Consider the following 24131-nt stretch of genomic DNA (forward strand, 5'->3'; position numbering starts at 1 on the left):
AAGGATGGTTATGAGACGATTTGGTCCCCATGGGTTTGGAACTATGAACCAGAATAACACAAAGTTCTTTGACTTTGTAAGAAGTCATGGAGTGTTGGTGGCTGGGTCATGGTTTCAGCACCCACAGGCTCATCGCTGGACTTGGTATTCCAACGCTGGTGGTGCGGCAAAGAATATTGACTATGTGCTCGTTGATGGTCGCTGGAGGATGATCCAGAACTGCAGGGTCTCCCAGAGTGCTTAGTTCTTCAATAACAACCACAGTCTTGTTGTAGCAACTCTGGAGTTACAGCTTAAATCGGGGAGAATGGTACCATCCCAGCATAGGCTGGATGTTGGCAAGCTCAAGGATGAGAGGGTAGCTGAGGAGTTTGCAAACAGACTGAGTGGGCATTTGGGGGGGGGGGGTCTGGGTGCTTTGGGAGGTCCTGAAGAGTTGTGGAGTGCCTTCAAGACCACAGTCCTTGATATTGCCGGTGAATGTCTTGGAATTCAGCGTAGGGCGAAGAAATATTTTGTCTCTCAGGGGACACTGGATACCATTGACCAGTCACAGGGCCAGCCTTAATGGCAGAGCTGAGCTGTTCAGGGACCAAAGGTGTAAAACTGTATGTGCGCTGAGGCTGGACAAGGAGGCCGATGCGCGAAGGATCTGTGAGGGGGGGTAGAGAATCACCTGTGGTGGTGATTCTCATCCCACTTACAGGAGAATTTGCACATTGCGTTCCTCCAAGCATGTCCCCGGTGTACTGCAGTAAGAGCAGAGGGTGGTGGGCTCTCGACAGAGGAGTCCGAAGTGAAGGCCCTGTGGGTGACTGAGCGGCTGTACCAGGTTGATCCACCAGCTGTTGAGTTGGATGTCCATGGTGTTACAGTCCCTATTGCTGATCCTCCAATCAACTGTGGTACACATTCGTATGTGGAAACACAGGGTGTGGTGATCCAGTTGAAATGGGATAAAGCTCCTGGGATCTGTGGCATCCATGCTGAACTTCAAGGCTGGTGGAAATGCTGTACTCGTGTCATTGCATGCAGTTCTGTGCTCTGCCTGGAACACAGGAATCATCCCAACTGACTGGAAGAGGGGTCTTGTTGTCCCTCTATGGAAATGGAAGGGTGATCACCAGGACTGCAACAACAACTGAGGGGGTGACACTGCTCTCTGTGCCAGGCAAGGTCTTTGCTCGGATAATTCTTGAGAGGGTTCGTCATCATCTACTTGAGCACCAGCGCCGACAGCAGTCAGGCTTTACACCAGAGATCAACGATTGACCGAATCCTTGCCCTTCGGGTCCTCACCGAACGCAGACGAGAGTTTCGGCAGGGGCTGCTTGCAGCCTATGTTGATCTCTGTAAAGTGTTCGATTCAGTGAAACGGGATGTCCTCTGGAGTATCCTTGGTCTTCGTGGGGTGGCACTAAAACTGATCGATCTGATGTCTGAACTATACTCTAGAACTGAGAGTGCTGTGAGATGTGGTGGTACCATCTCTGACTTATTTCCAGTTGTTACTAGAGTTCGTCAGGGGTGTGTACTTTTCAGTGCTTGTTTGGACTGGATTCTGGGGAGGATGTTGAAGAGATCAAGCTGTGGTGCATCGTTTGGGAATGTCAATATCTCTGACCTTGATTTCGGAGATGATGCAGTCATCTTTGCAGAGACTCTGGATAGCCTTTTGGGAGCCCTCGAGGTGCTGAATGAGGAGTCGGAGCCGCTGGGATTACGGGTTTCCTGGATCAAAACTAAGATCCAGGCTTTCAATGACATCTTGGTTGCTGCTGTCTTGTCTGTACCTGTTTGCGGTGAAGATGTTGAGGTCATAGAGATTCACTTACCTTGGCAGTGATATGCATGTCTCTGCTGGCTGCGAGAGAGTTCAATGAACATTTGGGTTACGCCAGGGAAGTCATGGATTTACTATATCATGTGGTGTGGTGTGGTGTTGTCGGTACCTGTGCAGGAGGAGAAATGTCCGAGTCTTCAGGTCCTTGGTGTTTCCAGTCTTGCTCTACGGATGTGAGACTTGGACTCTGACCAAGCATCTGAGATTGAGAGTGAATTCCTTTGGTACCAGGTCTCTTCGGAGAATCCTTCGTGATTGCTGGTCGGACTGTGTCCAACGAGTGGTTGCTGAGAGAGACTCAAAAGAGATTTGTACCTGCATAGTCCGTATGGACATGTTGCTCATTTTCCCAACGCCGACCCTGTTCACCAGATTCCCTCAACAAGGTCATGTGACCAGAACAAGCTTGGCAATTCCTGTTAGCAGTCAGGAGAGAATCGTTGCTGCAAAATTTCAGCCGGATCGGCCCAGCGGTTTGACCGAAGAAGTCGAAAAAGGAGATGGACAGACGGTGCGCAATGACAATACCGTATCTGGACTATAAATTCCAGATAAGCTAAAAATGGCACGAGATCATTACCCTCAGCCGAAGCCTGGTGTTGGCTCAAGATCATTATCCTCTGCCGAAGCCTGATGTTGGCTCAATATCTTAGGATATTCAGGTCAGGTCAGGTGGGAAAGTAGGACAGGAGGGCAGTACCCTATGCGGTACCATCATTGCTACCTCCACCATCGAAGGTGAAGGAGGTTATGTTTTCACCTTTTTCTGTCTGTGTGCAGGATATCTCAAAAAGTTGTGGACAGATCCAGATTAAATTTTATGGACAGGTTCGGTGTGTCAAAAGGACAAACTGATTAGATTTTGGTAAAGATCTGGATCCGGATTCGACTACTAGAATTTTTAAAGTGATTCTTCCCAATTGAGAGATAGGACTAAACCGATATCTCAAAAAGTTGTGGATGGATTCGGATAAAACTTGGTGCGTGCGTCAAGGACAAATTGATTAGATTCTGGTGAAGATCTGAATCCAAATCTGGATACGATGATTATTTAATTTTAAAAGTGATTCTTCACCATTAAGAGATTGGGCCAAAAACTATATATAGGATGACATTTCAAAAATGTATTGGGCCCGATATATTCTCGTGGATCAGGCATTGCGTGGCAGAGGTATGCGCTCTACCGAATGCCCTTTTTGTTGAAACAGCAGCCTGTCTAAACTCTTTAAATGCATCAGCTGAGGGTGATTGAACAGCTTCTTCGTCGAGTCCATTCCACACGTCAACCAGTCGATGAGTATAGAAGACTGCTCTCCTCCTGCAGCGGGCCGCAGGCTTGGTCAGTTTTCAGGAGTGACCACAAAGGCGGTCTTCGATTGAAAAAAGGTGGTTCTTCTGAAACTTGGAGTATCCTGTGCAGGATCCGGCAGAGAGCGATCAAATCTCCTCCAATTAGTCTGTAATAGAGTGAGAGGAGTTCAAGCCAAAATACCATTTAATTAACACCAGGCGGGTTGATTCAGCCTGCCATCATTCCGAGGTCAGCGAAATGAGTGCCAGCATGCTGGTAACAGGGAGTATTGCATCAGCGGCACAGCCGTGCCCCCACAGGCTGCATAAGAATAAATAAATAAACAAACAAACAAATAAACAAACAAACAAGCAGTCATAGACTGGCACTTAAGAAATCGTCAACTTGACCTCTGACCTTGTCGAATAAAAGCTGTCTCTCGAGAAGGTAGCGACGCAAACCAGAAGTTTCTACGATGATTCTGTATCAAACCATCAAAAATCGTAACGTCGACCGAAGCAAAAAATCTCCATTTCTCCACGCAATTAAACCTTAACGTAACTCAACGACGCGTCTGCTCGAGCGCACTGCATCATGGGACGACCCGTGACGCGTCGAGTGAAATATTTTTTATACAATCTTAAAACGTCTCCAAAACATCCGATTTTTACTAGAATTTCTACAACCGAGTTTTAAGCGTCCTAAGCGGTCGCAAAAACCGAAGACAAAATTAAAATCGAAGTTAAAATGAACTCGTAATGTCGAGCGAAGCATAAATACTCCATTTCTCCACGTGAATTTACGGAATTATGTTTGACCTCACTGTGACCTTGACCTTTGACCGATTTTGACCAAAATCTAATCAGCACTAGCCATCACCCTCCTGAATCACGTGGTGTAATCTGACATTGGTAGCTTCTTCCGTTCGAGTTATCTGTACCAAACCATCAAAAATCGAATATTTGACCTCACTGTGACCTTGACCTTTGACCGATTTTGACCAAAATCTAATCAGCACTAGCCATCACCCTCCTGAATCACGTGGTGTAATTTGACATTGGTAGGTTCTTCCGTTCGAGTTATCGTGCCTACAAACAAACAAACAAACAAACAAACAAACAAACAGAAACGGAAGTCATCAAGATACTTACGAAATCTTTAGATTTCGTAAGTAACAAACAAATTACCCCCAGCCAATATCTGAGGGGTTTTTGACATAATGTCATGCAAATAACATGGCTAACTTTCACAAATTTGCTAGGCAGTTGTTGAAGTGGTGAAATGTTGAAGTGCTGTGCCAGAGTTGTGGTTATGGTTGTAACAACCAATCAGGTGAGGGGTGTGAAGGCAATAAATCAGGAATTTCAATTTCATGTATTTCCTTTGCAGAGTGCTCAAGTGTTGTCCTGTTATTATCTCTTGTATTAAAAGCATTTCATGGGACAATAAAATAAATCAGTGGGACACAAAACATAAACTGTTCAGCCTGGCGGAGGTGCTGTATACATACACACATTAGATATATACATATTGTTGCGGATTCGCGCCTGCCGGCGTGCGAGCGGCCACGCAACTCGAATCGCGGCACGTCGCCCACCGGACGGACAATCCCGTCGTGACCCTCTCGGACTAACGCCGGGAACTAGTCACGGGTGGGCCTTTCGGCCTCACCACGATCGTGCCAATCGGCCCCCCGCGTGGGATAGGGTTGCTCGCCAAATTCGACCTACCTAAGTACCCACACGGAGGGTAGACCGGGCGATCGCACCTCGCCGCAGGTCGACTTCGGACACGGGCCACTTTAAGCGACCCGTTCCGTACTATCGGGATAACCGAGCGGTGTTATCGTCAACCTCGACGGTTCGATTAATTATTGGGCATATTTAGCCCACGACCAACCCTTTACGTGAAGTAAGATGGAGATTCAATAAAGGAAAAGACGAAGCGAAACGGGAAAATCAGTTCAACATAAAGCACATTTATTCCGCGGCAAACGGAAAGCACACATATACAATTATACACCAAAAGCAAATGTAAAAGTGACACGGCAATTCTGCACAAAAAGCAAATGTAAAAGAGAAACACAATGCAGATCTACTACCGACTACCGAGCACACGGCAACACTTATACAGTTTTACTTCACAGACGGCGCCGACAACACATATACTCAAAGCAAAAGAAAAAGGGACCACCCTCCACTATGAGGGGGGCAGACGGGCCTGGGGCCGAGACCGCGTCGAGCCTACCCGTCTGGTGATGAGCCGCAAAATGGCGGTGGCGCCCCGACTCCGCGGGCCTCGCTGGCACTGCCTGTGGTGTGGGGTGGGAACGGGGCCCCCTTCTCACACTATCTCAGCGCGGGGGGGAAACAGGAGGGGGTTGTTGATGCTCGGGGGGGATGAGGATATCTCGCTGGCTCGGGTCCCGCGACGAGCGTCTCCACCGCGACCTCGGTCGCGTTATCGGCCTCCCCTCTCCGCAGCTCCCCGACTCTGACACGAGCGCCCTCTCGACTGCCTTCGCCGCCGCCGCCACCTCTCCAACTCTCCCACTCTCCACAGCTCCGTCCAACTGCTTTCTCAGACTCTTCTCTTCTCAACTCTCCTTGACTGACTCTTTCCAACTCAACTGCTCCGACTCTTCCCAACTCAACTGCCTTTTTGGCGAGCGAACGCGGCCCTTTATAGCCCCCGTGGCTTCGCTCCTTCACCTTCGACCCTTTACCTCTGGCTGGCTCCCCATTGGACAGAGGAAAAGTGGGCGTGAATGCTTTTTGATCCACGAATCTGCATATAGCGATTATACTCCGACGCACCTGGAGGCGGGGCCAAATCGCCCCATGCTCGCTGATAGGACGGAACAGAAGTGGGCGTGAATCGTTCTTGATCCGATTTCTTCGGAAAGGCTGGTGTTTTTGCACCCGCCGCTCGGCGCGCGCCCTGCACGAGTCCAGGATCGGGGTCCACAAGCGGCGCGGGAATGGCGGTGATGCGATGGTTGCGAGAGCGAGATGTGACGGCAAGGGTCGTGGCTGTGGTTGTGAAGCGGCATTGCGGTTGGTGGTTGTTGTGTGATGGCTGTTGAGACGTGGTTGGTGGTGGTAGTAATGGTAGTAATGGCGGCTGGTCCAAAATAAAGATAGTAAAAGAAAAACGGCGATCTAGAAGGGTCGCAGCCCGAATGAATGACATTTATTCCCTCTAAACAACGGGTTTGGGCCTAACTACACATATACTTACAGAGATATCTCACCTAAGGGACCTGAATGGTGGTTTGCGAATTTCATCAACCACAACAATATATATATTACACACCATTCTGGAGTGTCAGAGTCCACCGATAGCATTTGAGCTACTTGCAAATTTAGCAAAGTAACCAAACATGAACCGATCTGTGTGCTGCTAATCAAAATGGTAAAATAATGGCGGGACGTCACAGTTACGTGACTACAACGTATCAAAACACAAGTTTTCCCCCAAAGTGTCGGAGATATTAAAATGCATTCAGTGCAAAACCTCAACAGGCTTTCATCCAGCCAAACAGTGTGGACTTTCTAATGTCAAGCTGCAACATTCCTGGACATTTGCAAGCAAACCCGAAACTTTACGTTCCATTACACTGCTTGTGTTCAACCGCTTCGAGCTCACAAGGGTGGCCACATCACGAATACAGATACAGTCAAAGCTCGTTACTATGCCACCTCGCTTCTATGCCACTCTCGCTATTATACCACTTTTGCTCGGTCCCGACAAAATTCAATACAAAATAAATTTACTATGCCACCCCCTACTCTCGCTACCATGCCACTACTGTGTGACTGTTAAAAGGCACGAGTCGTGAAAAAGTCTGTATTGCGCAGTGCTCGATTATCACACTCACGTCCAAAGGCGAAGCGACGAACTACAGTCCAGCTGCGCACAACATAACTCAATACGTACACGCATAGTCAGACTGTGTCAAAACATGCGATTCTTCTCCCCGATGCCAGCCACAACAAGCCAATCACAACACGCACAACGAGACACAAAAAAGCGCGAGCACACACACAGACACGCAGGCACACGTACAACAGTGACATCATTTTTTTTCAAATTCAGCCCATAATGTCAGCTCAGAAACGCAAGCGAACCGACTTTACGCTGAAGGAGAAGAAGGAGATCATCGATGCCGTGAAGAAGGAGCCAAAATCAGTCCAAGTTGGCCAGGGAGATTAGCAAGAAATGGGGCGTCGAAGTTAAGAGAACCACCGTGAAGGGCATTCTCAGCAAGAAGGATGCAATCGAGGCTGCAATCAAAGCTGGATTTCCATCGAAGCGCATGAAGTTGACACAGGCTCACGACCCGAAGCTTGATGAGGGAGTGCTCATGTGGCTGAAGCAATCAAGAGGACAGAATGTGCCTGTCAGCGGCGATCTGATCAAGGAGAAGGCGATGAAACTGGCCGAGCTGATGCACATCCCAGACTTCATGGCGAGCGACGGTTGGTTGGGCAATTTCAAGAAGCGCCACGGCATCATGTTCAAGACAGTGCAGGGCGAAGCTGGAGCGGTGGATTCGCAATCCCTTCTTGAGTGGCAACAACAGGTTCTCCGGCCCTTACTCGGGCAGTTCTCCGCAGACGACGTCTTCAACCTGGACGAGACTGGACTCTTCTGGCAGCTGCTTCCGAACAAGACCATGGCTTTCAGGGAGAGCGGTGTACTGGAGGAAAGAAAAGCAAGCAAAGGATCACTCTTCTGGTTGGGGCAAACATGAGCGGCAGCGAGAAGTTCCCTCTTCTGGTGATTGGCAATTCCAAGAAACCCCGTGCCTTCAAGAACAAAGAGATCCCGGTCAAGTACAAGACGAACTCGAAGGCGTGGATGACGGCGGAGCTTTTCGAGGAGATGTTGCGTGCGTGGGACGGACGACTCGGCCAGCAGGGACGCAGAGTGCTGGTCTGTCTCGATAACTTCTCTGGCCACCCTCCCGAGCTCGAGCTGAACAACATCCAACTGGTCTTCTTCCCACCCAACACGACAGCCAATTCGCAACCAATGGATCAGGGAATCATGGAGAACCTCAAGCGCCACTACAAGAAGCTCCTGCTATGCCGCCGGCTTGAGGCCATAGACGGGGGAAAGGAGTTCAAGTTCACGTTGCTCGACGCTCTACACGTTGCCCGGCGTGCTTGGGAGCAGGTCGGCAAGTCGACGATCAGGAACTGTTTCGCGAAGGCCAAGTTCATCGAAGAGGAGATCCAAACTGAGCCACAGGATGCGGAGCTGCCCGACATCTGGGAAGCTCTGCCTGCCGAGGAAAAGATGCACGAGAACGAGGAGATCGAGCTGTCTGACTTTCTCGAAGCCGACGAGCGCCTCGCGACTGGCGGGTATTTCATGCTGGAGGAGATTCTGTGCAGTGAGGAGCCGGTGGAAAGCGAAGATGACGAGGTAACTGTCGAGGAGGAAATCGTTCCGTTCGAGGAAGCCCAGCGCGCTTGTAGCACCGAAATTAATTGTAACTTGAGAAAATAAGGCCATTTTTACAAAATCTCGTTACTATGCCACTCTCGCTACTATGCCACTTTTGCTCGGTCCCGACGGGTGGCATAGTAACGAGCTTTGACTGTATCATCATTTAATTTCTGCGAAGATCAGAAATGGCAGCGTCTCACTGACTGTTGTGAAATGGTGGGAATGAATGCAACACGTGAAACAATACACAATGAAATAAAATGACCGTTTTTACAGCCATTTTTCCCTGCTGTGCAGGGGTTGGGCTTTTTCTTGAGGCAATGTTTTATGGCCGGATGCCCTTCCTGACGCCAACCCTGGTTGCCTCTTACGACACACAGGGATATGGTACACCTATTCTAACCGGGGCATACACCGGGACCAGTACACTGGTACTCATTTCGCCGACCTTGGAAGGATGACAGGCTGAAACAACCCCCTGGTGTTAATTCAGCAGCCAACGGGGCTTGAACTCAGGACCCTGGGATCCCAAGCCCCAACCCTAACCACTAAGCTAACACCAGGCTCAAACAATACACAATAAGAGAATGGAAAAAAAAAATCTAGATTCCAGAAAGACCCAGTACAACCTGCAGACATAAAACTTTTCTTTCTGCATGATACTACATTTCTACATAAGGTCAACGATGGATGTTCACGTGGGACAGGTGCACACCTTGGAGCAAATTTGTTTATAATGTGTGGTGGAGAGGGAGGGAGGAGGTGGAGAGGGAGGAGGTGGTAGGTGGTGGAGGGAGGAGGTGGTAGGTGGTGGAGGGAGGAGGTGGGGAGGGAGGTGGTGGAGGGAGGAGGTGGTAGGTGGTGGAGGGAGGAGGTGGTAGGTGGTGGAGGGAGGAGGTGGTAGGTGGTGGAGGGAGGAGGTGGTAGGTGGTGGAGGGAGGAGGTGGTAGGTGGTGGAGGGAGGAGGTGGTAGGTGGTGGAGGGAGGAGGTGGTAGGTGGTGGAGGGAGGAGGTGGTAGGTGGTGGAGGGAGGAGGTGGTAGGTGGTGGAGGGAGGAGGTGGTAGGTGGTGGAGGGAGGAGGTGGTAGGTGGTGGAGGGAGGAGGTGGTAGGTGGTGGAGGGAGGAGGTGGCAGGTGGTGGAGGGAGGAGGTGGCAGGTGGTGGAGGGAGGAGGTGGCAGGTGGTGGAGGGAGGAGGTGGCAGGTGGTGGAGGGAGGAGGTGGCAGGTGGTGGAGGGAGGAGGTGGCAGGTGGTGGAGGGAGGAGGTGGCAGGTGGTGGAGGGAGGAGGTGGCAGGTGGTGGAGGGAGGAGGTGGCAGGTGGTGGAGGGAGGAGGTGGCAGGTGGTGGAGGGAGGAGGGGCAAGGGGCGAGGGAGGAGACGGAGGGAGGAGGTGGCGGTAGCGGTGGAGGAGACGGAGGGAAGAGACGGTGGCGGCGAGGGAAGAGATGGAGGGAGGGAGGAAGGGGATGGAGGAGACGGCGGTGTCGGCGAGCGAGGGTACAGAGGGAGGAGGCGGCAGTGGCAGCGAGGGAGGAGGCGGAGGGAGGAGATGGCGGCGGCGAGGGAGGAGACGGAGGGAGGGGACGGAGGGGGGTAGACGGAGACGGCGGGGAGGAGATGGAGATGGCGGGTGGAGATGGAGGGAGGAGGCGGTGGCGGCGGTGAGGGAGAAGACAGCGGTGGTGGTGGTGGAGGACCGTGACGAGGGGTGGGTGGCAACGGTGCAGGACCGTGATGGAGGCCTTTGACAATGGTGGGTGGTGGTTGTGTGCAAACACACCACCACTTCAACGCAGCAAAAGGGAGACACTCGGCACATCCCCTCCAACACCAACCTCGAGATAAAATTATAATTATCCCTTGGTTCATTTAAACGCAGCCTGGGCAAAATGCACTTCTCTCATCGCCTTCACACACCTTTAATTCTGACATTTCTCCACAAAACAAACACCCTTTCCCCAACCCCCTCCCGGCAGTCTCCTCGCCCCTGTCTGATCAGACGCCCCCGCATATCGCCCAAAGATGCGGAATCTCTCCTCTTACCGATTCGTGCAAAATTCTTTAAAATAAAATAAAATAAAATAAAATAAAATAAATAAATCACTCCATTGCATAATTCACACAAACATCACATCAGCAGAACACGAAACACACGAACAAGTTCAACATTGTTTCGCTTCCGACGACGATCGGCAAAATGTTGTTCATTAAATATAATAACGTGGAGAGACTTACAGTCGAGGTGTTTTTTCTTGGGCGCCATGACCTCGTGAGTCGTTGCTTTGCACACGGACTTGGCCATGGATGACCCCACGACGTGGTACTGTGCCGCGGCGATGCGGTCCGTGAGCGTTTGTCCCGACATGCCGAAGGACAACAAAAACAACCCCAAAGACCGTTCACCCCCCTCCCCTACAAAAAAAAATCTCGAACCTTTTCCACAAACCCCCCTCCCTGAATACCGAACCCAAACCCAAACCGACGAGCTGTGTCCTCCCTCCGTTACTCGTTGTTCTTCTTCTTCTTCTTCTTCTTCTTAATATGTTCCCCCGAGCCAAGACCGTGACGCGTCACATCAATGGGCGGAGCTTGGAGCTGTCTTTTTCAGCACTCGCGACGAGAAACGTTTGTGATTCATTCGGGTTCGTTGAAAAAACTACGATTCATTCAGATCGGCTGATTTAAACTACGATTCTTTCACATCGGCTGATTTAAACTACGATTCATTCAGATCGGCTGATTTAAACTTCGATTCTTTCAGATCGGTTGATTCAAACTACGATTCATACCGATCGGCTGATTTAAACTACGATTCATTCAGATCGGCTGATTTAAACTACGATTCATTCAGATCGGCTGATTTAAACTACGAATCATTCATATCGGCTGATTTAAACTATGATTCATTCAGATCGGCTGATTTAAACTACGATTCATTCAGATCGGCTGATTTAAACTACGATTCATTCAGATCGGCTGATTTAAACTATGATTCATTCAGATCGGCTGATTTAAACTTCGAATCATTCATATCGGCTGATTTAAACTATGATTCATTCAGATTGGCTGATTTAAAGTACGATTCATTCAGATCGGCTGATTTAAACTATGATTCATTCAGATCGGCTGATTTAAACTTCGATTCATTCAGATCGGCTGATTTAAACTACGATTCATTAATATCGGCTGATTTAAACTACGATTATTTCATATCGGCTGATTTAAACTTCCATTCATTCAGATCGGCTGATTTAAACTACGATTATTTCATATCGGCTGATTTAAACTTCCATTCATTCAGATCGGCTGATTTAAACTACGATTATTTCATATCGGCTGATGTAAACTTCGATTCATTCAGATCGGCTGATTTAAACTACGATTATTTCATATCGGCTGATGTAAACTTCGATTCATTCAGATCGGCTGATTTAAACTACGATTCATTCAGATCGGCTGATTTAAACTACGATTATTTCATATCGGCTGATTTAAACTACGATTCATTCAGATCGGCTGATTTAAACTACGATTCATTCATATCGGCTGATTTAAAGTACGATTCATTCAGATCAGCTGATTTAAACTACGATTCATTCAGACCGGCTGATTTAAACTACGATTCATTCATATCAGCTGATTTAAAGTACGATTCATTCATATCGGCTAATTTAAACTACGAATCATTCATATCGGCTGATTTAAACTATGATTCATTCAGATCGGCTGATTTAAACTACGATTCATTCAGATCGGCTGATTTAAACTATGATTCATTCAGATCGGCTGATTTAAACTTCGAATCATTCATATCGGCTGATTTAAACTATGATTCATTCAGATTGGCTGATTTAAAGTACGATTCATTCAGATCGGCTGATTTAAACTATGATTCATTCAGATCGGCTGATTTAAAGTAGGATTCATTCAGATCGGCTGATTTAAACTACGATTCATTCAGATCGGCTGATTTAAACTTCGATTCTTTCAGATCGGTTGATTCAAACTACGATTCATACCGATCGGCTGATTTAAACTACGATTCATTCAGATCGGCTGATTTAAACTACGATTCATTCAGATCGGCTGATTTAAACTACGAATCATTCATATCGGCTGATATAAACTATGATTCATTCAGATCGGCTGATTTAAACTACGATTCATTCAGATCGGCTGATTTAAACTACGATTCATTCAGATCGGCTGATTTAAACTATGATTCATTCAGATCGGCTGATTTAAACTTCGACTCATTCATATCGGCTGATTTAAACTATGATTCATTCAGATTGGCTGATTTAAAGTACAATTCATTCAGATCGGCTGATTTAAACTACGATTCATTCAGATCGGCTGATTTAAACTTCGATTCATTCAGATCGGCTGATTTAAACTACGATTCATTAATATCGGCTGATTTAAACTACGATTATTTCATATCGGCTGATTTAAACTTCGATTCATTCAGATCGGCTGATTTAAACTACGATTCATTAATATCGGCTGATTTAAACTCCGATTATTTCATATCGGCTGATTTAAACTTCGATTCATTCAGATCGGCTGATTTAAACTACGATTATTTCATATCGGCTGATGTAAACTTCGATTCATTCAGATCGGCTGATTTAAACTACGATTATTTCATATCGGCTGATGTAAACTTCGATTCATTCAGATCGGCTGATTTAAACTACGATTCATTCAGATCGGCTGATTTAAACTACGATTATTTCATATCGGCTGATTTAAACTACGATTCATTCAGATCGGCTGATTTAAACTACGATTCATTCATATCGGCTGATTTAAAGTACGATTCATTCAGATCAGCTGATTTAAACTACGATTCATTCAGACCGGCTGATTTAAACTACGATTCATTCATATCGGCTGATTTAAAGTACGATTCATTCATATCGGCTGATTTAAACTACGAATCATTCATATCGGCTGATTTAAACTATGATTCATTCAGATCGGCTGATTTAAACTACGATTCATTCAGATCGGCTGATTTAAACTATGATTCATTCAGATCGGCTGATTTAAACTTCGAATCATTCATATCGGCTGATTTAAACTATGATTCATTCAGATTGGCTGATTTAAAGTACGATTCATTCAGATCGGCTGATTTAAACTTCGAATCATTCATATCGGCTGATTTAAACTATGATTCATTCAGATTGGCTGATTTAAAGTACGATTCATTCAGATCGGCTGATTTAAACTATGATTCATTCAGATCGGCTGATTTAAAGTAGGATTCATTCAGATCGGCTGATTTAAACTACGATTCATTCAGATCGGCTGATTTAAACTACGATTCATTCAGATCGGCTGATTTAAACTTCGATTCATTCAGATCGGCTGATTTAAACTACGATTCATTAATATCGGCTGATTTAAACTCCGATTATTTCATATCGGCTGATGTAAACTTCGATTCATTCAGATCGGCTGATTTAAACTACGATTATTTCATATCGGCTGATGTAAACTTCGATTCATTCAGATCGGCTGATTTAAACTACGATTATTTCATATCGGCTGATGTAAACTTCGATTCATTCAGATCGGCTGATTTAAACTACGATTATTTCATATCGGCTGATGTAAACTTCGATTCATTCAGATCGGCTGATTTAAACTACGATTCATTCAGATCGGCTGATTTAAAGTACGATTCATTCAGATCGGCTGATTTAAACTACGATTATTTCATATCGGCTGATTTAAACTACGATTCACTCAGATCGGCTGATTTAAACTACGATTCATTCATATCGGCTGATTTAAAGTACGATTCATTCAGATCGGCTGATTTAAACTACGATTCATTCAGATCGGCTGATTTAAACTACGATTCATTCATATCGGCTGATTTAAACTCGATTCATTCAGATCGGCTGATTTAAACTACGATTCATTAATATCGGCTGATTTAAACTTCAATTCTTTCAGATCGGCTGATTTAAACTACGATTCATTCAGATCAGCTGATTTAAACTTCGATTCATTCAGATCAGCTGATTTAAACTACGATTCATTAATATCGGCTGATTTAAACTTCGATTCATTCAGATCGACTGATTTAAACTACGATTCATTCAGATCGGCTGATTTAAACTTCGATTCTTTCAGATCGGCTGATTTAAACTCCGATTCTTTCAGATCGGCTAATTTAAACTACGATTCATTCAGATTGACTGATTTAAACTATGATTCATTCAGATCGACTGATGTAAACTACGATTCATTCAGATCGGCTGATTTAAACTTCGATTCATTCAGATCGGCTCATTTAAACTCCGATTCTTTCAGATCGGCTGATTTAAACTACGATTCATTCAGATTGACTGATTTAAACTACGATTCATTCAGATCGACTGATTTAAACTGCGATTCATTCAGATCGGCTGATTTAAACTTCGATTCTTTCAGATCGGCTGATTTAAACTACGATTCATTCAGATTGACTGATTTAAACTTAGATTCATTCAGATCGGCTGATTTAAACTCCGATTCATTCAGATCGGCTGATTCATGCTACGATTATTTCATATCGGCTGATTTAAACTATGATTCATTCAGATCGGCTGATTTAAACTACGATTCATTCATATCGGCTGATTTAAAGTACGATTCATTCTTATCGGCTGATTTAAAGTACGATTCATTCAGATCGGCTGATTTAAACTACAACTCATTCATATCGGCTGATTTAAAGTACGATTCATTCAGATCGGCTGATTTAAACTATGATTCATTCAGATCAGCTGATTTAAACTTCGATTCATTCAGATCGGCTGATTTAAACTACGATTATTTCATATCGGCTGATTTAAACTACGATTCATTCAAATCGGCTGATTTAAACTACGATTCATTCAGATCAGCTGATTTAAACTTCGATTCATTCAGATCAGCTGATTTAAACTACGATTCATTAATATCGGCTGATTTAAACTTCGATTCATTCAGATCGACTGATTTAAACTACGATTCATTCAGATCGGCTGATTTAAACTTCGATTCTTTCAGATCGGCTGATTTAAACTCCGATTCTTTCAGATCGGCTGATTTAAACTACGATTCATTCAGATTGACTGATTTAAACTATGATTCATTCAGATCGACTGATGTAAACTACGATTCATTCAGATCGGCTGATTTAAACTTCGATTCATTCAGATCGGCTCATTTAAACTCCGATTCTTTCAGATCGGCTGATTTAAACTCCGATTCTTTCAGATCGGCTGATTTAAACTACGATTCATTCAGATTGACTGATTTAAACTATGATTCATTCAGATCGACTGATGTAAACTACGATTCATTCAGATCGGCTGATTTAAACTTCGATTCATTCAGATCGGCTCATTTAAACTCCCATTCTTTCAGATCGGCTGATTTAAACTACGATTCATTCAGATTGACTGATTTAAACTACGATTCATTCAGATCGACTGATTTAAACTGCGATTCATTCAGATCGGCTGATTTAAACTTCGATTCTTTCAGATCGGCTGATTTAAACTACGATTCATTCAGATTGACTGATTTAAACTTAGATTCATTCAGATCGGCTGATTTAAACTCCGATTCATTCAGATCGGCTGATTCATGCTACGATTATTTCATATCGGCTGATTTAAACTATGATTCATTCAGATCGGCTGATTTAAACTACGATTCATTCATATCGGCTGATTTAAAGTACGATTCATTCTTATCGGCTGATTTAAAGTACGATTCATTCAGATCGGCTGATTTAAACTACAACTCATTCATATCGGCTGATTTAAAGTACGATTCATTCAGATCGGCTGATTTAAACTACGATTCATTCAGATCAGCTGATTTAAACTTCGATTCATTCAGATCGGCTGATTTAAACTACGATTATTTCATATCGGCTGATTTAAACTACGATTCATTCAAATCGGCTGATTTAAACTACGATTCATTCAGATCAGCTGATGTAAACTTCGATTCATTCAGATCAGCTGATTTAAACTACGATTCATTAATATCGGCTGATTTAAACTTCGATTCATTCAGATCGACTGATTTAAACTACGATTCATTCAGATCGGCTGATTTAAACTTCGATTCTTTCAGATCGGCTGATTTAAACTCCGATTCTTTCAGATCGGCTGATTTAAACTACGATTCATTCAGATTGACTGATTTAAACTATGATTCATTCAGATCAACTGATGTAAACTACGATTCATTCAGATCGGCTGATTTAAACTTCGATTCATTCAGATCGGCTCATTTAAACTCCGATTCTTTCAGATCGGCTGATTTAAACTACGATTCATTCAGATTGACTGATTTAAACTACGATTCATTCACATCGACTGATTTAAACTGCGATTCATTCAGATCGGCTGATTTAAACTTCGATTCTTTCAGATCGGCTGATTTAAACTACGATTCATTCAGATTGACTGATTTAAACTACGATTTATTCAGATCGGCTGATTTAAACTCCGATTCATTCAGATCGGCTGATTCATGCTACGATTATTTCATATCGGCTGATTTAAACTATGATTCATTCAGATCGGCTGATTTAAACTACGATTCATTCATATCGGCTGATTTAAAGTACGATTCATTCTTATCGGCTGATTTAAAGTACGATTCATTCAGATCGGCTGATTTAAACTACAACTCATTCATATCGGCTGATTTAAAGTACGATTCATTCAGATCGGCTGATTTAAACTACGATTCATTCAGATCAGCTGATTTAAACTTCGATTCATTCAGATCGGCTGATTTAAACTACGATTATTTCATATCGGCTGATTTAAACTACGATTCATTCAAATCGGCTGATTTAAAATACGATTCATTCAGATCAGCTGATTTAAACTTCGATTCATTCAGATCAGCTGATTTAAACTACGATTCATTAATATCGGCTGATTTAAACTTCGATTCATTCAGATCGACTGATTTAAACTACGATTCATTCAGATCGGCTGATTTAAACTTCGATTCTTTCAGATCGGCTGATTTAAACTCCGATTCTTTCAGATCGGCTGATTTAAACTACGATTCATTCAGATTGACTGATTTAAACTATGATTCATTCAGATCAACTGATGTAAACTACGATTCATTCAGATCGGCTGATTTAAACTTCGATTCATTCAGATCGGCTCATTTAAACTCCGATTCTTTCAGATCGGCTGATTTAAACTACGATTCATTCAGATTGACTGATTTAAACTACGATTCATTCAGATCGACTGATTTAAACTGCGATTCATTCAGATCGGCTGATTTAAACTTCGATTCTTTCAGATCGGCTGATTTAAACTACGATTCATTCAGATTGACTGATTTAAACTACGATTTATTCAGATCGGCTGATTTAAACTCCGATTCATTCAGATCGGCTGATTCATGCTACGATTATTTCATATCGGCTGATTTAAACTATGATTCATTCAGATCGGCTGATTCATGCTACGATTACTTCATATCGGCTGATTTAAACTATGATTCATTCAGATCGGCTGATTTAAACTACGATTCATTCATATCGGTTGATTTAAAGTACGATTCATTCTTATCGGCTGATTTAAAGTACGATTCATTCAGATCGGCTGATTTAAACTACAATTCATTCATATCGGCTGATTTAAAGTACGATTCATTCAGATCGGCTGATTTAAACTACGATTCATTCAGATCAGCTGATTTAAACTTCGATTCATTCAGATCAGCTGATTTAAACTACGATTCATTCAGATCAGCTGATTTAAACTACGATTTATTAATATCGGCTGATTTAAACTACGATTATTTCATATCGGCTGATTTAAACTTCGATTCTTTCAGATCGGCTGATTTAAACTCCGATTCTTTCAGATCGGCTGATTTAAACTACGATTCATTCAGATTGACTGATTTGAACTACGATTCATTCAGATCGACTGATGTAAACTACGATTCATTCAGATCGGCTGATGTAAACTTCGATTCATTCAGATCGGCTGATTTAAACTACGATTCATTCAGATCGGCTGATTTAAACTACGATTATTTCATATCGGCTGATTTAAACTACGATTCATTCAGATCGGCTGATTTAAACTACGATTCATTCATATCGGCTGATTTAAAGTACGATTCATTCAGATCAGCTGATTTAAACTACGATTCATTCAGACCGGCTGATTTAAACTACGATTCATTCATATCGGCTGATTTAAAGTACGATTCATTCATATCGGCTGATTTACACTACGAATCATTCATATCGGCTGATTTAAACTATGATTCATTCAGATCGGCTGATTTAAACTACGATTCATTCAGATCGGCTGATTTAAACTATGATTCATTCAGATCGGCTGATTTAAACTTCGAATCATTCATATCAGCTGATTTAAACTATGATTCATTCAGATTGGCTGATTTAAAGTACGATTCATTCAGATCGGCTGATTTAAACTATGATTCATTCAGATCGGCTGATTTAAAGTAGGATTCATTCAGATCGGCTGATTTAAACTACGATTCATTCAGATCGGCTGATTTAAACTACGATTCATTCAGATCGGCTGATTTAAACTTCGATTCATTCAGATCGGCTGATTTAAACTACGATTCATCAATATCGGCTGATTTAAACTCCGATTATTTCATATCGGCTGATGTAAACTTCGATTCATTCAGATCGGCTGATTTAAACTACGATTATTTCATATCGGCTGATGTAAACTTCGATTCATTCAGATCGGCTGATTTAAACTACGATTATTTCATATCGGCTGATGTAAACTTCGATTCATTCAGATCGGCTGATTTAAACTACGATTATTTCATATCGGCTGATGTAAACTTCGATTCATTCAGATCGGCTGATTTAAACTACGATTCATTCAGATCGGCTGATTTAAAGTACGATTAATTCAGATCGGCTGATTTAAACTACGATTATTTCATATCGGCTGATTTAAACTACGATTCACTCAGATCGGCTGATTTAAACTACGATTCATTCATATCGGCTGATTTAAAGTACGATTCATTCAGATCGGCTGATTTAAACTACGATTCATTCAGATCGGCTGATTTAAACTACGATTCATTCATATCGGCTGATTTAAACTCGATTCATTCAGATCGGCTGATTTAAACTACGATTCATTAATATCGGCTGATTTAAACTTCAATTCTTTCAGATCGGCTGATTTAAACTATGATTATTTCATATCGGCTGATTTAAACTCGATTCATTCATATCGGCTGATTTAAACTACGATTCATTAATATCGGCTGATTTAAACTTCAATTCTTTCAGATCGGCTGATTTAAACTATGATTATTTCATATCGGCTGATGTAAACTTCGATGCATTCAGATTGGCTGATTTAAACTACGATTCATTCAGATCGGCTGATTTAAACTTCGATTCATTCAGATCGGCTGATTTAAACTACGATTATTTTATATCGGCTGATGTAAACTTCGATTCATTCAGATCGGCTGATTTAAACTACGATTCATTCAGATCGGCTGATTTAAACTTCGATTCATTCAGATCGGCTGATTTAAACTACGATTCATTCAGATCGGCTGATTTAAACTTCGATTCATTCAGATCGGCTGATTTAAACTACGATTATTTTATATCGGCTGATGTAAACTTCGATTCATTCAGATCGGCTGATTTAAACTACGATTCATTCAGATCGGCTGATTTAAACTTCGATTCATTCAGATCGGCTGATTTAAACTACGATTCATTCAGATCGGCTGATTTAAACTACGAATCATTCATATCGGCTGATTTAAACTATGATTCATTCAGATCGGCTGATTTAAACTACGATTCATTCAGATTGGCTGATTTAAAGTAGGATTCATTCAGATCGGCTGATTTAAACTACGATTCATTCAGATCGGCTGATTTAAACTTCGATTCATTCAGATCGGCTGATTTAAACTACGATTCATTAATATCGGCTGATTTAAACTCCGATTATTTCATATCGGCTGATTTAAACTCCGATTATTTCATATCGGCTGATTTAAACTTTGATTCATTCAGATCGGCTGATTTAAACTACGATTCATTAATATCGGCTGATTTAAACTCCGATTATTTCATATCGGCTGATTTAAACTTCGATTCATTCAGATCGGCTGATTTAAACTACGATTATTTCATATCGGCTGATGTAAACTTCGATTCATTCAGATCGGCTGATTTAAACTTCGATTCATTCAGATCGGCTGATTTAAACTACGATTATTTCATATCGGCTGATGTAAACTTCGATTCATTCAGATCGGCTGATTTAAACTACGATTCATTCAGATCGGCTGATTTAAACTACGATTATTTCATATCGGCTGATTTAAACTACGATTCATTCAGATCGGCTGATTTAAACTACGATTCATTCATATCGGCTGATTTAAAGTACGATTCATTCAGATCAGCTGATTTAAACTACGATTCATTCAGACCGGCTGATTTAAACTACGATTCATTCATATCGGCTGATTTAAAGTACGATTCATTCAGATCGGCTGATTTAAACTACGAATCATTCATATCGGCTGATTTAAACTATGATTCATTCAGATCGGCTGATTTAAACTTCGAATCATTCATATCGGCTGATTTAAACTATGATTCATTCAGATTGGCTGATTTAAAGTACGATTCATTCAGATCGGCTGATTTAAACTATGATTCATTCAGATCGGCTGATTTAAAGTAGGATTCATTCAGATCGGCTGATTTAAAGTACGATTCATTCAGATCGGCTGATTTAAACTACGATTATTTCAGATCGGCTGATTTAAACTACGATTCATTCATATCGGCTGATTTAAACTACGATTCATTCAGATCGGCTGATTTAAACTACGATTCATTCAGATCGGCTGATTTAAACTACGATTCATTCAGATCGGCTGATTTAAACTACGAATCATTCATATCGGCTGATTTAAACTATGATTCATTCAGATCGGCTGATTTAAACTACGATTCATTCAGATCGGCTGATTTAAACTACGATTCATTCAGATCGGCTGATTTAAACTATGATTCATTCAGATCGGCTGATTTAAACTTCGAATCATTCATATCGGCTGATTTAAACTTCGATTCATTCAGATCGGCTGATTTAAACTACGATTCATTAATATCGGCTGATTTAAACTTGATTCATTCATATCGGCTGATTTAAACTCGATTCATTCAGATCGGCTGATTTAAACTACGATTCATTAAATCGGCTGATTTAAACTTCCGATTCATTCAGATCGGCTGATTTAAACTACGATTCATTCAGATCGGCTGATTTAAACTATGATTCATTCAGATCCGTTCATATCGGCTGATTTAAACTATGATTCATTCAGATCGGCTGATTTAAAGTACGATTCATTCAGATCGGCTGATTTAAACTACGATTCATTCAGATCGGCTGATTTAAACGATTCATTCAGATCGGCTGCTTTAAACTACGATTCATTCAGATCGGCTGATTTAAACTACGATTATTTCATATCGGCTGATTTAAACTTCGATTCATTCAGATCGGCTGATTTAGATTATTTCATATCGGCTGAATTCTGATTTAAACTACGATTATTTCATATCGGCTGATGTAAACTTCGCTGATTTCATTCAACACTATCATTCATTCAGATCGGCTGATTTAAACTACGATTCATAGATTTAAATTTGCTGATTCATTCATATCACGATTCATTCATATCGGCTGATTTTCATTCATATCGGCTGATTTAAACTATGATTCATTCAGATCGGCTGATTTAAACTACGATTCATTCAGATCGGCTGATTTAAACTATGATTCATTCAGATCGGCTGATTTAAACTTCGAATCATTCATATCGGCTGATTTAAACTATGATTCATTCAGATTGGCTGATTTAAAGTACGATTCATTCAGATCGGCTGATTTAAACTATGATTCATTCAGATCGGCTGATTTAAAGTAGGATTCATTCAGATCGGCTGATTTAAACTACGATTCATTCAGATCGGCTGATTTAAACTACGATTCATTCAGATCGGCTGATTTAAACTTCGATTCATTCAGATCGGCTGATTTAAACTACGATTCATTAATATCGGCTGATTTAAACTCCGATTATTTCATATCGGCTGATGTAAACTTCGATTCATTCAGATCGGCTGATTTAAACTACGATTATTTCATATCGGCTGATGTAAACTTCGATTCATTCAGATCGGCTGATTTAAACTACGATTATTTCATATCGGCTGATGTAAACTTCGGTTCATTCAGATCGATCGGCTGATTTAAACTACGATTCATTCAGATCGGCTGACTCAGATCGGCTGATTTAAACTTACGTTCATTCATTCAGATCGGCTGATTTAAACTATGATTCATTCAGATCGGCTGATTTAAAGTAGGATTCATTCAGATCGGCTGATTTAAAGTACGATTCATTCAGATCGGCTGATTTAAACTACGATTATTTCATATCGGCTGATTTAAACTATGATTCATTCAGATCGGCTGATTTAAACTACGATTCATTCATATCGGCTGATTTAAACTACGATTCATTCAGATCAGCTGATTTAAACTTCGATTCATTCAGATCGGCTGATTTAAACTACGATTATTTCATATCGGCTGATTTAAACTCGATTCATTCAGATCGGCTGATTTAAACTACGATTCATTCAGATTGACTGATTTAAACTACGATTCATTCAGATCGAGCTGATTTAAACTGCGATTCATTCAGATCGGCTGATTTAAACTTCGATTCTTTCAGATCGACTGATGTAAACTACGATTCATTCAGATTGACTGATTTAAACTTAGATTCTTTCAGATCGGGCTGATTTAAACTCCGATTCATTCAGATTGACTGATTTAAACTACGATTCATTCAGATCGACTGATTTAAACTACGATTCATTCAGATCGGCTGATTTAAACTTCGATTCATTCAGATCGGCTGATTTAAACTACGATTCATTCAGATGATTTAAACGATTCATTCAGATCGGCTGATTTAAACTACGATTCATTCAGATCAGCTGATTTAAACTACGATTCATTCCTCGATTCATTCAGATCGGCTGATTTAAACTACTTCGATTCATTCAGATCCTGATTTTGATTCATTCAGATCAGCTGATTTAAAATTCATTCAGATCGGCGTTCATTCATATCGGCTGATTTAAACTACGATTCATTCAGATCGGCTGATTTAAACTACGATTCATTCAGATCGGCTGATTTAAACTACGATTCATTCATATCGGCTGATTTAAACTATGATTCATTCAGATCGGCTGATTTAAACTACGATTCATTCAGATCGGCTGATTTAAACTATGAATTCATTCAGATCGGCTGATTTAAAGTACGATTCATTCAGATCGGCTGATTTAAACTACGATTCATTTCATATGAGGCATTAGTTTGGCTTCTGATTCACTCAATTCGACTGATTTAAAACTACGATTCATT

At 42.1% G+C, this 24131-nt stretch overlaps 1 protein-coding gene across 6 annotated transcripts in view; it reads right to left on the reverse strand.

Annotated features, from left to right (window-relative positions):
• LOC147010503 (clathrin coat assembly protein AP180-like) overlaps positions 1-11111 on the reverse strand; it is a 73617-nt gene extending 62506 nt beyond the window's left edge. For 3 of the 6 annotated variants that reach the window (XM_085859414.1, XM_085859413.1, XM_085859412.1), the window contains exon 1: positions 10828-11110. In XM_085859414.1, coding sequence (XP_085715540.1) covers positions 10828-10957 — 130 coding nt within the window. In that variant the 5' untranslated portion in view covers positions 10958-11110. Of the gene's footprint in view, positions 1-10827 lie in introns of all 6 variants that reach the window. The other 3 variants (XM_085859410.1, XM_085859411.1, XM_085859415.1) reach the window with 2 other exon arrangements.
• Between the last annotated feature and the right edge of the window lie 13020 nt (positions 11112-24131).

This window comes from Eptatretus burgeri, chromosome 16, assembly GCF_056783735.1.
Source record: "Eptatretus burgeri isolate ZD-2024b chromosome 16, Ebu_testis_v1, whole genome shotgun sequence".
In the NCBI taxonomy this organism is placed as follows: Eukaryota; Metazoa; Chordata; class Myxini; order Myxiniformes; family Myxinidae; genus Eptatretus; species Eptatretus burgeri.